Source organism: Stegastes partitus, unplaced genomic scaffold, assembly GCF_000690725.1.
Source record: "Stegastes partitus isolate 25-593 unplaced genomic scaffold, Stegastes_partitus-1.0.2 Scaffold311, whole genome shotgun sequence".
Classification (NCBI taxonomy): domain Eukaryota; kingdom Metazoa; phylum Chordata; class Actinopteri; family Pomacentridae; genus Stegastes; species Stegastes partitus.
In genome coordinates, this window is record NW_007578042.1 from 277,884 (window position 1) to 296,349 (window position 18,466).

Consider the following 18,466-nt stretch of genomic DNA (forward strand, 5'->3'; position numbering starts at 1 on the left):
AATGATGACACCATGAAAGCAATTTGCCCGGAGACAAACAGGCAATTATTGGGTCTGCACTGGAGGAATCCCAGTTTGTGTGTAAAACCAATTACACAAAGTCAAGAGCTAATGCACTGCCAGATTTATATGTGTGTTTGTGTGTGTGCACTTGTATTACTCATGTTGTGGGGACATAAATCTGTTTACAGCATCTCATTGTGGAGCCCTGCCTCCCTTTGGCAATAACAAGCCTCATAACAGATATCACCAAATGTTGCCATTTTATGTGAACATAGAACAGGTTTTACAACTAGATTCAGAAACCTTGGTTTGACTTAACTAATTGATAAACAGCTTTGTGTGATTGTAGTTAGGTTTAGTGAGGTAGAGAACAAAAACAATTCATGGGTATGCTGAACTGGTTTCATAGCACAGGTCTCTGGACTGGACTGATGTCTTAAGGATGCTGGGATCTTTGGGCTGACATATTGCTGTGACTCTGGTTTTTAAAATGAAATAATAAAATTAGTTTTGTGTTAGATCTTTGTGCATTGCATTGTGAGACTGTACTGTCCATTGGCAGCACACTGAAAAAATCAGGTGCACTGAGTCACTAACAATTGTTTTTTTTTGTTAGTGTTTTGTCTATTTTGTACATTTTTTTCCAGTTCAATCAGTCATTTATTCTTTGCTTCTGTTTGCTCTTCAATATCTCCATTAACTGTCCTGACAGTTCAGATTCAACAACTCCCACCTACCGTGCACTGACCCCAGCCCATCACCTGCTCACCTGTTTCCATTTCCTCAGCAGCCTCATAGGAAAGGCCTATCTCCATCCATCCATCCATTATCATCCGCTTATCCGGGGTCGGGCATGGGGGCAGTAGGCGGAGCAGGTCGTCCCAGACTTCCCTCCCCCGGCGACACTTTCCAGCTCTGCCTGGGGGATCCTGAGGCATTCCCAGGCCAGCCGAGAGATGTAATCCCTCCAGCAGGTTCTGGGTTTGCCCCAGGGTCTCCTCCCAGGTGGACGTGTTTGGAAGACCTCCAGAGGAAGCCTCCCCAGAGGCATCTGAATCAGATGTCCATACCACCTCAGCTGGCTCCTTTCAACGTGAAGGAGCAGCAGCTCTACTCCGAGCTCCCTCCGGATGTCCAAGCTCCTCACCGTATCTCTAAGGCTGAGCCCAGCCACCCTGCGGAGGAAACTCATTTCAGCTGCCTGTATCCGCGATCTCCAAAGCTCGTGACCATAGGTGAGGGTTGGGACGTAGACATAAATTGAGAGCTTCGCCTTGCGACTCAGCTCTCTCTTCACCACGACAGTCCAGTACAGCGCCCACATTACTGCTGACGCCGCACCAAGCCGCCTGTCCATCTCGCACTCCATTTTCCCATCACTTGTGAACAAGATCCTAACATACTTAAACTCCGTTGCATGAGGAAGCAACTCCCCCCCCTCCACCCAGAAGTGGCAATCCACCAATTTCCGGCAGAGAATCATGGCCTCGGACTTGGAGGTACTGATCCGCATCCCCGCCGCTTTGCACTTGGCTGCAAACTGCTCCAGTGCATGCTGAAGGTCATGGTCTGACAAAGCCAACAGTACTATGTCGTCTGCAAAAAGCAGAAACACGATCCTGAGGTCCCCAAACCGGACACCCTCTTCACCCTGACTGCGCCTTGAGATCCTGTCCATGAAAACCATGAACAGGATCGGGGACAAGGGGCAGCCCTGGCGGAGTCCAACACCCACTGGGAACATGTCCGACTTATTGCCAAAAATGTGGACGCAACTCGCACTTTGGTTGTACATGGACCGTATGGCTTGTAGCAGCGAGCCCGGTACCCCATACTCCCTCAGTACCCCTCACAGAGTCCCTTGGGGAACACGGTCATAGGCCTTCTCTAGATCCACAAAGCACATGTAGACTGGCAGGTCGAATGCCCATGCCTCCCTCAGCAGCTCCGCAAGGGTAAAGAACTGGTTCATTGTTCCACGCCCAGGACGGAATCCGCATTGCTCCTCCTGAATCCGAGGTTTGACAATTGGTCTGAGCCTCCTTTCCAGCACCCTAGAGGAAACTTTCCCGGGGAGGCTGAGAAGTGTGATACCCCGATAATTGGCACACACTCTCCGGTCCCCCTTTTTGAAAATGGGAACCACCACCCCGGTCTGCCACTCCACAGCCACTGTACCCGATGCTCACACGACATTGAAGAGACGTGTCAGCCATGACAGTCTGACAATGTCCGACAATGGCCTATCTCATTTCTCCAATTTATGCCTCCTTGTTTCTTCAGTCCTCCATCCTCCTGCCTGTGACTCAAAAATCAATCTTAGGTCATCATCTTGAAGGATGTCTTAATTCGTACGATGCATTTAACGAGAGTGAAGCGAGAGAAGAGAAGGTTTGCCAGTGGAACAGTGATTAGGGATGTGCATGTGCATCTCCGAGCAAGTGACCATCAGGCCTTGAAATTGATCTTTGAAGCAGAATGTGCAGCATAGAGATCAGAGAGTCTTTGACAAGGTCAAATTGTGATATGGAGACAACTTGATCAGAGCATCTCCAAATTGGCAGGTTCTGTTCCCACACTCTAAAAGGTAATACCTATGCTTACTTGAATCACATTAGTGTACTTTACTTATTTCTCATTGTCCTGTTCATTTAACTCATGGACTGTGAGTATGTACTCATTTTTCCTTGAAGAGTTATAAAACAAAGTATACTTGAGTAAACTGGCCTTGAAACGTTCTGTTCCTAGAATGAACACAGAGCTCAGCAGTGCACATGTGCAGTAGAGAAGTGCAGAAGTTTCCGGAAACTTTACGGGGAGGCTGTGGCTCACGTGATAGAGCGGGTCGGTCAATGATTGGAAGGTTGCCAGTTTGATTCCGCCCTGTAACCTGTGTCATGGGCAAGACACTTTACCCATGTTACCTGGTGTGAATGCATATGAATGGATTGTTTGAGGTGGTGGTCGAAGGAGCGGAATGGCAGCCACGCCTCTGTCAGTCTGCCCCAGGTGTGGCTACAATCGTAGCTACCACCACCGGAATGAATGCATGTCAATGAATAACTGACAGTGTAAAGCATCTTTAAGTGTCTAGAAAAGCGCTATACAAATCTGATCAATTATTATTTAAGTTTCTAACCTTTGGAAAGATAAAGTTCATTATACTTGCAATTTCTAAGTTCACAAAATTAAGTAAATACAGCAAAATTGTAAGTAAATTTTGCAAGTAGATATGAAGTAAACTGAATTTAAGACTAATGGTTATATTTACTTACCTTTTTTGCAACTGGTTTCCTTGATTCATTTAAGTAAGATCAACTTTTCACATTTTACAGTGCAGTATGCAGCAGTGGGTACCTACAAAAGTAGCCCAAGGAAGGACAAGCAAAGAACTGATAACAAGGTCCAGATCCACAGAGGAGCCACTGCAAAACACATTGCTGAAAACCTTAATACTGCTATGACAGAAAGGCATCAGATCCAACGGTGCATCACAGCTTGCTGCATATGGGGCTGTGTAATTGCAGACCTGTCAGTGCCCATGTTTAACTTTGCCCACTCTTAAAAGTGCCTACAATGAGCATGTGAGTGGAGAAGTGTGAGAGGGTGGCCTGCTCTGATAATTCATATTTTCTTTCACATTATGTGGATGGCGGGGTGCATGTGAGCTGTTAATCTGGAGAAGAGATGGCAGCAGGATGCACTATGGGAAGAAGACAAACCAGTGGGTGTCTTTGTTCCCTTTGTTTAGGTACCACCTACCTAAACATGGTTGCAGACCACATACATCCTTTCATGGCAGCAGTATTCCCTGATGGTAGTGTCCTCTTTCAGCAGCTGGGACCGTGCAACAAAATGCTAAGGAATTGTTTGAGAAATGTTCCCACACTTCAGTCTGATCAAGCATCTCGTGATGTGCTGGAAAAGGTCTGACCCATGGAGGCCCCAACTCACAACTTCCAGGACTTGAAGGACCTGCTGCTCATATCTCAGTGAATTCTGAAGGTGTTCTGTCTTAGTGTCATCGCCCCCACAGGAGGCTTTAAGGTGAAAGTGGTGTTAAACTAAGTAACAGATCAGTTAAGTCTGGGTTTTTCACTTCCTCAGTGATATGAAAGTATGGCAGGTTGAGCAATGTTCACTCTTGCTGTCTTCTTTTCAGTAAATTGCCAAGCATTTTTATATTTCACTATTTACTCTATAGAATACAGGGACCATCAAGTAATATGAAGCAGCAGAATGACCCTCAGAAAAAATCTTCTCAAGCTTCATCAGTGCAGTAACTGACAGTGTCCAGCAGAGGGAGGTACAACCCCAACCACTGGCCTACAGCGTTGATGCCGCAGATATACACCTGCATATGCCAAGTGTTGAGAGAATCAGTGTGGACTAACACAAAATAGGTGTGTACTGGTTGATCTCTCACTTTTAAACTGCTCAATGTAACATTCACTGGTTTTCAAATTTATAATAGTTTCAGATACCAATGAAAAAGCAGAGATTTGTTTCCTGAAACGTTATTTATCTCTCAACGCCTCTGTTTAAGAAGTAACTACACAGACAAGGTGACTATGAGACTGTATAAATAATGACTCAGCAACTGGATCTGGGACCTGGAATGTGCATTTGTTTTAAAGGCTCTGCAGCACCTTTGAATAGCTTTCTATCTTATATCATGTGTGGATGGTGCAAACACATGTTTAACTGACAGAGGACAGAACAACTACACGAGTAATATCAGAAACCACTAAACAGCTTTTTAACAGTGTCTCTTTTTAAGGTGTTCAGAGGAAGACAGGTGAGTAATTCAATGATGAGCAGACCTTCCCATGAACTCTGGAAAAACTTACTCTCTACTTAGCAGTCAGACACTCCTTCCGTCTTGTCTCAGCCTGAGAAAATACAGTATGATAAAGTGGAGTAAAGATTTAGTCTCAATGATAAGTTTTGTTGTTGCTGTTGTTTTTTAAGTTGTGTAAATCTGCTATGTTCCATGAGATTCCTGTAAAAGAGAGTTGTGTCAATCCAACTTTGTTAACCTGCTGCTCATTACCTGTCATTGATCCTATGATTTGCAAAGAGGATGGCAGCAGATTATTAAAGCCTTATTTATTGTCAGATTTCTTTCTTTTGTTTCAAACTCAAACACGTTATGCAATGTTGTGATCTGATACATAGTTTACAACTGCAGTGAACACACCTTTGTGCAATCTTACTTAAATGTCAAATGATTCTAAATCACCTTCTCTGGATCTGGATCACCTTACAATAGTTGGATTGTTTCCAACAGCATTACATATTTATTCACAAGAACAATCATAAACAAATACTTTGCAAAAACTCAAGGGAAAACACAGGCCACAAATTGGACACACCTGTGAACACTGACACACAACTTAGAAAACCTGTGATCACTGAAACCAAATGGAGTTCACCTGTGATTTCGTGTTATTCTAACTGTATGAACATGTTTCTAAAATGAGCTTTGAAGATCAGAATGCTGATCCTGATCCTTGTAAAAATGACCCCATGGACAGTGCACTACTTGGACAATGTAGCTCTGAAAAACAGATGGCAGGAGCTTCATTTGGTACAGGGGCTGCCGGTGGAAATCAGAGGTTCTGTGACAACTCAGACAGTGTGAGGAACATTGCATACCATGAACCTCTATGGACCTCTTCAGCACACAACTGCAAGGAGGAACTTTAGTAAAGAACATATATAGCTTTTTTAACAGCTCTCTCCATGTCTTCGTTCTCCCTGTACAGATTTAAGTCTAAGACGTTAAAACAGGATCATATTTATTTTTATAATTGAATTAAACAACTAAGTCTTCACAACAGTTGGTAGAGGTTCAAAAAATGGCTGAACATGAAGAACATAAAGTTGAAATAAACCCTGATCATGATGGGATCAGTGTATTCTTTTCTAAGGATGAAATGAAGCATGCAATATCACAAGGGTATAATATCAGTCCTGGGAGATGTGGCCTGTGTAAGTATCCAAGTACAAATGAGATGAATAAACAGATAAATGACCTGGCACTGGAGGAGATGATATCCGTCATGAATACAGTACAGCAACAAGGTGTAATCCCAACTGAGTGCAATGGTGATACTGATTTGGAAAACTCTCCATGAAGTCGACAGTCTTGGATCATACAGGCCAACTGCCTGTACAGCAATTATTTTTAAGAAATACTCCATATATAGTTGATCCCCACAAGGTCAACAGCAGAGGACAAGGCTCAGTGACATTCTCAATTTGGACAGGAAACCTGTACAGGAAGCAAGGGAAAAAAGTTCCTAGAGGATGGATTTGACAATCTTATCAGAACAAAGGAAGACAGGACAAAAAAAGCAGATAAAGAAAAGCACACAGACTCAGTCTTATCTGCAATAAATTATATTTAAGATCCTGGTCGGGGAGCAGTGGATTTCTCGCTCCATTAGTGCAAAGCAGAATGCACCGAAGGAGGCCACAACTACATTTGCCTCCACTGTGAGTGACTGGTGGGGGTGAGTAAGTGACTGATTTGTTTTGCCTACTTGTGTTGTTTTTATGATTTTAACAATTATTATTTCTACTAGTTGTGGCCTCCACCTGTGTTATTATTGCTGTTTGTAACTGCTGTCCAATATTTTACAAACTGACCATTAACTGCCGTCATGAATAAAATAAAGTACTGAAGTTGAATGTTGTTGTAGAATGTGAACTTTGTTGAGGTATTTTAAATTTGATATGAATTGGTTTGGCAGCTTTCCAGCATCACAGATGGGTCACAAAATGGCTCTTGTGCTTATTAGCTAATAGTGGAAAATATGACCGATGTATACAGTACACAACAGAAATGAGTGCACTCCTGGTCAGTATCACCTCAATGTCAAATGCCTGAAATGAAATGTTGCTAAAGAACACGAACAGAAGCCTGATGAATATTGGGAGCACATTCTTTGATCACACGAGACCAAGATGGATTCATTTGGCTTAGATGGATTCAGCACGTTTGATGTGAACATGGTCAGGACTACCACAGTGAATGCACAGTCCTAACAATGATACACAGAGGTGAATGTGTGATGATATGGGGCTACATCAGTACAAAATGTTGGAAAGAAAACATGTATACATGGTACCATGAAAAAGGAGACGTCCTGCATGTTACAGACGGCTGTAGTGGAAAAACGCTGCCCCTGGATAGAGGTTGAGGATAGAAAATGTGGATACTGTGGATATACCAAAATACTGGCTGACAAGAGGACTCCTTGTCTGCAGAAGCTTGACAGAGGAGGAATATTCCAGCAAAACTGTGACCTGACCAAGTATGTCACCTGAATTGAATCTAACAGAACACCTTTTGGATATTTTAAAGAGAACAGTAGAGCAACACTAACCCTTCAGGCAAAGAGCAGCTGAAAAAAATGGTCTGTGAAGAATGGTAGAATATCGCAGCAAAGCCTGTTCATATTACATTTTAAATAAGATAAGATTTTAAATAAGATCAAATATTCTAATGTTTAACACACATAGGATCATTTGACATTCAAGGAATATTGCATAGTAGTGTACTCACTGCTGTTGTTTACTGTCGATATAATTATTATTTATTACTTTTAGTAGACAAACAAAGGGAATATAAAAGTAGAGAGCCCTCAGTGGAGGGACATAGTTGCCCAATGTATGCATGTTTACCTAAGTCTGTGTTTTACTGTACACCTACTTGAGGATGAACTTTCCTTGATTTTGCCTTAAATTGATACATAATGTAACAAAAGCTTAGTCTGTCATGTAACACAGATATTTTGCATGGAGGGGAAGTTTCGCTGTAATTTACACCTGTGGCTAAGCACCTAAGATGCATGACCTTTTCATCCAAGGTCAAATGTCACATCACCAGTATGGGTCTGATTGTAATAAGAAACTATGTGTTTATCTTAAACCTTTCCACGTTATAATGGATTTAAAATATGTGATGATATAAGACCTTCAGTGTGACCTTGACCTTTGCCTCAGGTCTATCAGGGCGAAGGCAGGGGACACCCTGGACAGGTCGCCAGTCTATCACAGGGCTACACTTAGAGACACACAACCAAGCACACTCATATTCACACCTACAAACAAGTTAGAATCACCAATTAACCTCAACATGTTTTTGGACTGTGTGGGAGGAAGCCGGAGAACCCAGAGAGAACCCACACTGTAGACTCCACGCAGAAAGATCCCGGGTGTCCTCAAGGACGACCTTCTTGCTGTGAGGCAACCTTACCACTTTGCAGCCCTAGACTGTTAACAGACAAAAAAAAAAGAAAAGAAAAAACACGCACACACACAAACACACGGGCACGATTACGCTATAGTTGCCCATCGATGGGCAACTATGAAAATCTCTTTGGTAAAAAGCAAAAGGTGTTATAATTGTCCTCGGTTTACCTCTTTAAAGACACATATCCAGCTGCAGGTGTCTGAGGCAGCAGTGCGGGTGCTGCTCCAGTGGGGGGCAGCAGAGAGCCCCGCCCAGTCTGCTGCACACAAAAATACGTAGACGATGAGGAAGACGGACAGCATGGCGGCGCCCTGTGTGGACATGGATGGGGCAAAGCTTTAGGAACAGAAACTTTCCCAGTGTCACGACTGACACCTCGGACACATTTTAAAGTGCTGCTATGTGGGGCTGTCGGAGCGCAGGAGTCCGCCTGAAGCTGCTCGGCCTCCTGCAGCCCTGCTGGCTCCGGACTCGGTGCCGAACACGAGTTGTTGTTAACCTGCAGCGGTTCTCTACGTCTCTGGCTTCTTCACCCAGACCTCCGTGGAGGGTCCTGTTTTTGGGCACAGATCAGTTCGCTGTCGAGTCTCTGAAACTTCTCACATCCAACAGGTGCGACTTCTACACAGGGAAGCTACTGGGACCTCCAGGGACACACTCACATCACACCTCACACACAAGGCAGCAGGTAGAACCATCCAGGTGGAGCTGCATCAGAGCAGGTGTTTTACCGCTGCTGACAGTGTGATAGGATCATTGCAGCTTTACATGCTTTTATTTAAATCAGTCATACAAAAATGATCTGTCTTTGTCTCTGCATTATGCTGCTGCTCTGTGCCCTTCATTGTAACCTGTTCTGTCATTTTGAACAGTTCGACTCAGATCATGCACTTGCCACAAAGTGAATGCATTGTGAAATGTTTTAATTGACTTGATTCCGGTCATATAAGTCAAAGTTTAAAGGTCATGCCCCTTCAGATAACTCCAATGTAAAATATAAAAGCCATGTGTGAATTGTGTTAATTACAGTCGAGTATCCAGATATTCAGGATATTAGACGTGTCAAACACATAAAGCATTAAATTCAGCAGCAGACGCTATAGTACTGCTTATAATCACCCTAAAACATCAGGCCTGGTTTGGCTATAAACTGCATTTCTTTGGTCACAATAATTCAGCTGCAACAAATGTTAAAGTTTCACAAAGACACAGTCTTACTGTTACTACAGACATAAAGTTGTGTGTATTTCTGTGTTGTGACTGACCAGATAAAAGTAGCTGGAGACGTTAACAACCTGAATGATATAAACCATGTGCTCCCATCAGGTTTTGGTACTACACCAGTTTTCCTGGTGTTTATGTTACCTGATTGTTGAATGACTGGAGATATTCCTGTGTGGGTGGTTATCAAGGTGATCTTACAGTTAAGCCCAGGATGAGTCATAACTATACCAACTTTAGATTTACAGTGACTTTATTTGACTGATAGATTTCTTCTGGCAAGAAATGACACAAGTCGGTGACAACAACATTAAAGCGTTGTGTTAGAGATGTTATTCATACTATTTCATTGATTTGTTTTGCTTGGGTTTTTTTTTTCTTTCTTTCTTTTTTTGTTTACATTTCTCTCACAGATGTCATATCCAAAATAATTTAAATTGCCTGAACTTGTCGCAAACATTTGAGAAAATGTAGCCTCTACACCATTCCAATTGGTCCTGGTAGGTTCTACCATGTTCTAGAGCAGTCAAATCATGGCAACAGTAGGAATAGTTTTAGGCTTGACTGTAGGTTCTTGTTGAAATCACTGCAAAAGTCAATAGACCATTTGCAAAATGTTTTTGTCAGTGTTCACTTTTTTCTCACATATCACTGCTACTCTGATTTGAAGTCGATTCAGAAGCATTCAGCATATCAGTAAAGCTTACAGTTTAATATTAACGCTCAGAGGGAGTGGAGACAGCACTGATCAGTGTAAAGTGTGATCGTCTCGCCAGGTCTTCTAACCTTCATGTTCTGTTGTAGGAGCTCCAGTAAAAAGATAGTGGAGAACCTTGAAGTTGTTACTTTGAGTGATGACGTCCCAGTGAGGAGGTTTGCTCAGCAGAACCAGCTTCCACTCCACAGCTGGCCCCCTGAAGACGTGGACGGACGGTTTGATGTCGGGGTTGTTGTGTCTTTTGGCGTTTTACTCCCTGAGAGACTGATCAAGAAATTTCCACAGTGAGCATTCATTGAGCGATACGCTAAAACCTGTTGACTGTTGCCCTGCTCTGACTGCGAGGCCACATGACCCAGAACAAGTCATACTATATCTTAGATGTCGTGACATTGGCCTCAGCACACACTGAACCTAAACCCACTGGCAGTCAAATAGAAATCTCATACCTGCCATTTACTAACTTTAAAAACTGCAGTCTGTTACAACAAGGGTTTAGTTTTCTCATCTTTGGCAGCTGATTCTGTCAGTTATTATGTTTGACAGGATTGTAAGGTAATGGCAGAGATCTCTGCATAGCTAAAAGTAGGTCAGACAGGTCAAGAAACATGAACAGTTGTTGAGGAAAATGTATTTGGAGAAAAAAAAATCAAAGGTCAACAGTAAAATGGCTACTGGAACTTTCAGAAATCCCCATCCTAGTTTACAAACCTGCTTCCTGCATCAGCTTTGACCTTGAACAGGAAATAGTACTGGTGGTTGTAGTTGGGTGCACAGTTTTCCATCTGTCTGATAATCTGACTGCTCATACTGCAGGCTGTATGATTTAATAGAGGGCCTGTCCAGATACTTGTTAAACTCCGCAAACAACTTCAGTTACTGCATAAAAGATGCAAAAATTCAAAGTGTTTTGTCACATCAGGCATTTTCAGCTTAGAGGTGGAGAGAAGGTAACTGGTTAAAATAATACAACAGACACAAAGAGAATTTCTGAAAGGATAGTAAACAGAACGAAGGGCACTTTAAAACAGTGTTCAGTGTATATGCAGTATCCCCATGACGACATTTTGATCTCAGCCTCTGTGACATGCAGTTTGGTAAACTCCAAGTGGGCTGTTGTCTGCCTTTCACTCAGAGTAGCTTCTGACTAACTGCTTTACTGTGAAGGCCTAAATGATGGAGGGCTTCTGAGGTGGTTGTCCTTTTAGCATGTTTCTCCATCTCTGCTGATGACTGCTGAGGAGACTATGGACCTTGTTGCTCATTAGTTTGGCTGGACAGCCAAGTCTATGAAGAAGTGGTTTTAAACTTCTTCAATTTCACAGCTTTTATGACCTGTGGGCTCTTAGAAACACTCAAAACTGCCTTGGTCTGTGCCTGTGTGGATCTCTACATAGAGTGTCTTCAACTTAATGACTCCATTGTAAATTACATAAATACATAAATTATATACACACATATGTGTGTCATTCTAAACTATGTCAAGTTCATTCCGTTTTCTAGAGGTAGGCTCAAACAAAGTTCAAACAACATCTCAAGGATTATTAAATGAAACAGAATGCCTGCAACCACAGTTTACAGTTCCATAACAGTCTGAATAGTTTTGATAATAGGTTTCAGTTTTTCATTTTTAAGAAATTTCCAAGAAAAATGTTTTTCTCTTAATCATTAGGGATGTTTGAGTCTGAATTCATGAGAAGAATGTCAGATGTATTCATTTAAATTAGGTTTACAAAGCAGTAAAGTGCAGAAAGTAAATGGGTCTGAATGCTTTATGGAACAACACTATACGTATACACATGTAGACATAATACAATCCACACATTAAGCATGAAATCAGAAACTGTATATAACTGGCACATCTGTTTTCGTGTGCACTGTTCTGTTGCAGCGGGATTTTGAATGTTCACCCCAGCCTGCTGCCAAGGTGGCGAGGTCCAGCACCTGTCTTCCACACCATTCTACATGGTGACACCATGACAGCAGTCAGCATCATCCAGATCCGCCCTCACAGGTAAACAAAAAGGTACATTTCTCACTATTCCTTTTCCTGATTGCAAATGCAATCAATATTAAACATGTATTCACATCCCAGGTTTGATGTAGGCCCCATTCTCAATCAGGAGCTTCATCAGGTCTCTAAGAACTGCACCGCTGAGGAGCTTGGAGCTGCTCTGGCCACGAAAGGAGCACATCTGGTGAGTTGTTAGAACAAGCATGGGAGAAGACGGTGACCTTACCCATTTTAATAACAGCATGGTAACGTTGTTGCTGTATTTGTATTCTTGATTTACAGCTGATTGATACATTGAGTACACTGTCTGAAAGAATAGCAAATAAAAGGGAGCAAGGACAGATAGGTGCCACATTTGGTATGTAGATCTGAACTACAAAGACATAGTCAGTCTAAATAAGAAAGACAAGGATATCTTTCAAATTTGCCCTTAATTTCCTCCAACAGCCCCAAAAATCAATGCATCCATGAGCTGGATTTTGTGGGAGGAACAAACCTGTGACCAAATCGATCGTCTGTATCGTGCCATCGGATCTCGGGTGAGGAGCAGTGGATCACTGATGTCGACTGTTCAGTCTGAGTCATGCAAGACGGCTGAAAATCTCTACAATAATCTTTCTCTCTGCCATCAGATACCTTTAAGGACTACATGGATGGACAGTACAGTAAAACTTATGGATTTTGTAGGAAAATGTTACATTTCATTATCAGGTGAGTTTGTCAAAGTCACATTTAATATTTAACAGTATAATGATGCACACACTACCACTAGAGAGAATACATTTTGGTTTCTCGCTCCAGTTAATTAGGTGACTAGATAGAAAAGCTAAGTGCATCAAAGTCCAGACAGTTAGAATTCAAAATTAGTTTGTAGAGGAATTTTGATGTTGGGGAGCTGAAAAACGTCTCAATAAAGGCACTCAAATAGCAACCTGAAACCTGGATGTTACCATTACCTACAATACACAAAACTATGAATACCCAGTTTGTCCATTGTTCTGTGTAAATATCATATCCTGAATGTAATCAAGACCAGGATGGAAACTTCAATAGTACTGTGCTTGTCAGTATAGGTGGAATCAGGACTGTACACTTTAGAACCAAATAACACTGGGGGTGAAGGCAGGGAGGATCAGGCCTTCTGATTATCAGACATTTATTCTTCCCAATCAGAGTATCGCAAGTTGTTTTAATATTTATTGACTGAACTTGACTATCACAAATAAAATTACAGATATCAACAACATGGTGCTCTAATTAGTCAGAATTCTTTATTCAAGATATCTAGTGTGGAGTATGCTACTCCAGTAATGTATAATCTGAATCTCATGACGCTTAGCTGTCATTTATCACTCATATGCTACATCCAGATCAAAGGACGACAGTGATCCCTGGCTCAGTGAGCTTCCAGAAGGAGTCCAACACTCTGGCTGTCTGCTGTAAGGTTTGTACAACTGCTAGTGACCTTCTTTCCTCCATGCCTGTCACAACATTAATACAGTTTCTTAAATAAGATCTGTGCTAATTTGCAAAAAAGATCACGTAAAGTAAAAGTAATTTAACAGTAAACACTTTTTGACAAACATTGCCAACATGTCTTTATGTCACATCAAAGCAGGAAAAAGACTACAAGGGGACATCTTCATGTTGTAGTCCTTCCACATCCACAAGGAAAGGGTTTGAGAATCGGTATCCATTAATGACAGCACAATGTCAAAAGTGCTGCTTAAATTCTATAGTCAGTGACCGTCTCAGCTTTCACCAAGATGTTGGTGTGTAGGGAAACTGGAAATGGGAAGTGTGCAGCATTGCCACAACTAACTATCCTATAACAAAGTTGAAGCTTCACAACAAATGGTTCAATGTGTGCCTTCATTTTTCCTGAGCAAACTGTAGATGACTCAAAAAGTGTCTCTGCCGAGCAGAATGGCAGCTTCCACTGCCCCCAATCTTGTTCTGGACTGTTGTTTAGTTTTAAAATGTCTTCCTGTGTTATATGCCTCACCTCAGTGACTAACTGTAAATGAAGCAACACACTTCCACTTCGGTTCTGTAACAACTCATTTTGCCATGTGTCTGGATGGTTTTCATTCATCTACTTTTTGCTGTGTTAGTACTAATGTCAAGTCACTGACTACCAAAGCTGCCTCAGCACAGAAAAAGCACACAAGCGAAGTGTCCATAAAGTGATAGTGACACGAAGGAACAGTGTTTTATTTTAGTCAGCCGGCCGAATTTAACTTGCATTTGAAAATGACAAAAAAGCCACATAAATTCACTCTTTTTCTCATTTATTACTGCAATCTAAAGTCCTGCACCTCGACAGAAACGGCACAACCATGGCTACAAGTCTAGAGAACTTGAACATATTTTCTGTGCTGTATGAAACATCGAAATTCCATGAATTATAAAAAGTCTAAGTTAAATTTCTTTGATTTTAATTTTACAACAAACTAGGGGGACAAAACCCTGAAATTGGCATGATTAGTTCAAAAGTTGATAATCCAGGTTCTGGCTCTGATAAATGGTGTAATTTTGGCAGGGTCACAATCCCAGAATATATTTGGTGACTATATTATAAATTGCTAAATTTACAAAGAATTTTCATAATACAATCGTGTATTTTTGTCAGCACTTGAACACTGAACTTACTTACCTTCAACATTAACTCACTTCAGTGAAATCTCTCTGTCTGCTCTGGAACTCACTGGCACACTTTGGAAATGTCCTTCAGACTGCATACTTGTTTTTAGAAAGCTGTATTTCAGACAGCTGGTCCAGATATTTCAGCTATTATTACCTGCTTGCTGTCTACTGCTCTCTGTTTTACGCTCCAGTGTTTGGGTAGTAACATGCAACTGGTATAAGTCATTCTGTTTTAACTTTAGACTGATTTTCAAGAAGCCTTCTTTTTTTTTGAAGATTTTCCAGAAAAAAAATGAAAACAAAATATCAAAAATCTCCACTTGTGGTGATTTTTCTATTTGATTTATTTTTAAAATGACACCTTGGTGTCGAGGGTGAGTCTGTGGTTCACAACATCTCCCACAGACTCACAATTAATGTCATTGCAATATTTCTTGTGGCTCCAACCTTTGTGTTGATATGTGTTTCCTGTTCCAGGATGGCTGGGTGGGATTCAGGACAGTGGTCCTGAAAAAAAGACTGACAGCAGTTGATTTCTATAATGGCTACCTGCATCAGACACTGCAGAGGAACACACCAGGTCAAACAGCTGAAGGACTGTTTGTCAGCAGAAAAGGAAGAACAGAAGCACATCAGATGAGAGACAACTCACCAATGTGAAGCACTTTGATGCAATCACTGGAAACATGACATGATCTAATAGAATTGACTGGTATTATTTTTGCTGTGTTTGCTGTTTCAAGTCATCTACACATGCAGCACATTTATTGTATTAGTGTATTTATACTCTATTCTTGCAGTAAACGAATGTGCTTTGACTGGCAGACACCAGGAAGAATTATGAACTGTTTTTTTTTTTTTTTTAAATTGATTTCCTAAATATTTGCTGAAAGGGATTTTTGTCATAACTGCAAATTTGCTTTATTGGGTCCTAGAAATTGTAACGTGTAGTTGGCTGTCTGTCAATCAGTCCACTGTTCTGTCCACTACTTTGGTACAGAGTGAAATCATTTAACAGCAACTATACTGTACTTCGGACTGAGTGCAAATCACCAGATGGTAGCGTGTTAATATGCTAAACAGACAGAAAACATGGTAAATACGATGCCTGCTAAAGACTGGCATGTTCGTATGTACAACATGTACAGACTAAACATGATGATGGCCAAATCACACAGTCTCTTCAGAGGACTTATGTGGAGACAGAAGCACCAATGTAGACTCTAATCTGAAATGCCTTTAATTGGTCATTTCTGAGGCTGGGAGCCAAAATAAACTTATCCTCTGTGGCAGAGGGAACTCTTGTTTATCCTTTCTTAGGGCAGGTTTGTTCTGCACTGTAGAAAACTGGAGAAAAAAAATAAAGAGAAATCGTTCAGTGAGTAGGTTTATAAAAAATAAGTTTAAACAAAAAAAACAACAACCCATTGTTTTAGACCAAGCATTGCAATCACTCTGTCAAAGACCAGCGGCCTTCTCAGCTCATGGAACCCAACAAACAGCCTGAGGCGTTGACCCAGCCTCCAAACTCGAGAGATCTCAAGCCAAAAAAGCAACTGTGGGATACGCTGGAACAAGCTCAATCCACAGAGACCAACTCTGCAACCCACAGGACCCAACGGATCCATTGCCAACCTTGTTCATGTATTGACAGTTCCAGATCTGTTAAAATTTTGAGGTATTTTACAACCTTTTTATTTGGTTGGGGTTTTTTTTGTTTGTTTTTTTTTAAAGCAACTGAATCACAGACTGAAAGTGTTATAGAGGGCTGGTTGTTCCCATTCCCCACACTATTTTATTTACTATTATAAGTCACTATAGTTTATTGTAAGTCATCCACTGCATTTTTTAGGTAGCCTTCAAAGCTTGTCCAATATTGCTTAAATGTCAAATGATTCAAAAGTGTATCACCTCTAAGTTGACAGGCAGAGTATTTTCTCGAATGAATAATCAAAAACAGAATAGAATAGAAAAGTAAATATACCTGTGATCACTGATATACAAATTAGAAAACCTGTGACCATTTAAACAAAATTGTATACACCTATGATTTCCAAATTGCATAAACGTGGGTATTAAAACATCTGTGAACACTCGAACTTTCAGAATGTTTAACATATGGACTGTGTCCAACTACATGCCTGTGTGATGTCTCCAAATGGGGAAGAAAAAAAAAAGTACTGTAATTTGTGATGAGAGAGACTTCACAATGGCAAGGGATATAGAAAGATGAGTGACCCAAAAATGTCAGAGGAAACATGGCTTCATCTGTAATCAGGAGGTATTAAATTTACCACAGAAAAATAGAAAGACAAAGCCTCAGATTTGGAACAGGGCTCATCAGTAGAAATCAGAGTTTCTGTAACAGCCCAGACTGAGAGGGACGGTGCATCACTACAACCTCTATGGAGAGTGTCCAAAGAAAAAACTTTGCTTGCTCTTTGTTACAAAACTGCACGATTAAAATTTGCTAAAGAACACGAAAAGAAGCCTGATGAATATTGGGAGCATAATCTTTGATCAGATGAAACAAAGAAAACTCCAGTGGAGCCCAGCATGTTTGACATGAACCTGGCCAGGACTGCAACAGTGAATACACAGTCCTGACAGTGGAGCACGGAGGTGTGAGTACATGATGTGGGGTTGCATGAGTGCTCAGGCTGTTAGGGAGATGGCATTTAGAGATGACACCACGAATATACCAAAATACTGGCTGACAAGGTGACTTCCAGTCTGCAGAAGCTTGGCAGAAGAGGAATATCACACAATGATAACAATTCATAGCACACAGGCAAAATCAGTTTCTAAATAAGAACAAATGGCCAAGTACGTTGCCTGACTCTAATACAATAGAACACCTTTGGGGTATTTTAAAGTGATAGGCAGAGGAACACAAAACCTTTTGCAAAGAGCAGCTGAAAAAAAGAGTCTCTGAGGACTAGTTTCAGAATATCTCTTCAGAAATTTGTGGTGAGGAAGATTGAGTCTGTCTTCAAAATAAAAGTTGATTAAACAAAGTCTTGAAAAGTAAAATATATTCTCAGGAATTAAACGATTACTGACATTAGTTGTGTAGAGTTTCTACTGTGAGTTCTGTATTGTCTATCAAGTGCTCGTACATTTAAACAATCTTTAGTTTTTACACAAGTGCAAATACTGTTTAACATAGTGGTGCAATTACTGCAAGTTGACACGATGCTGAGTCATTAGACACTGACGTATTATTGCACAACAGTGTGCTCACCTGTGTTGTGCACTGGATGCTTTTGCTGTTGTACCTGAGACTTGCATGTTTGGCTCGTAAAATGTAGCACATAGGTTTTCTTACTAACAAATTTTAAGTTGATTTATTGTCTACCAATAGCCTTGCTGGTGCTGTAATGAAGTTGTGGGCAGCCTGGGGGTAAATGTGTTGCATCCCTAATTGAATTATTATGTGTGTGTTTGTGAAACTTTAGTCTTTTGAAGTTGTCCTTTTTTTCTGAAGATAACCAATTTTCTACTTTTTAAAATGGATTTTTATTTTTGCATTTTTTTATTCAGCATGTGCTTCATTTCAACTTTCTAAAAACATCTGTCACTGAAGTCAGAGCTAAAATGT

General features: G+C 41.1%; 1 protein-coding gene across 1 annotated transcript; it reads left to right on the forward strand.

Annotated features, from left to right (window-relative positions):
• The first annotated feature begins 8,584 nt into the window (after positions 1–8,584).
• Positions 8,585–16,959, forward strand: mtfmt (mitochondrial methionyl-tRNA formyltransferase). Its single transcript, XM_008283424.1, has 9 exons — positions 8,585–8,878; positions 10,292–10,489; positions 12,097–12,219; positions 12,301–12,403; positions 12,502–12,577; positions 12,667–12,758; positions 12,852–12,930; positions 13,590–13,663; positions 15,343–16,959. The coding sequence occupies exons 1-9, from the start codon at positions 8,667–8,669 to the stop codon at positions 15,523–15,525; spliced, it is 1,140 nt and encodes a 379-aa protein (XP_008281646.1). The 5' UTR covers positions 8,585–8,666; the 3' UTR covers positions 15,526–16,959.
• Positions 16,960–18,466: the final 1,507 nt, after the last annotated feature.

Coding starts and splice junctions, on each gene's coding strand:
- mtfmt (XM_008283424.1), top strand. CDS start 8,667: ATGTGGGGCTGTCGGAGCGCAGGAGTCCGCCTGAAGCTGCTCGGCCTC. Junction 12,759..12,851: donor ATCGTGCCATCGGATCTCGG/GTGAGGAGCAGT, acceptor CTCTGCCATCAG/ATACCTTTAAGGACTACATG. Junction 12,931..13,589: donor ATGTTACATTTCATTATCAG/GTGAGTTTGTCA, acceptor TGCTACATCCAG/ATCAAAGGACGACAGTGATC.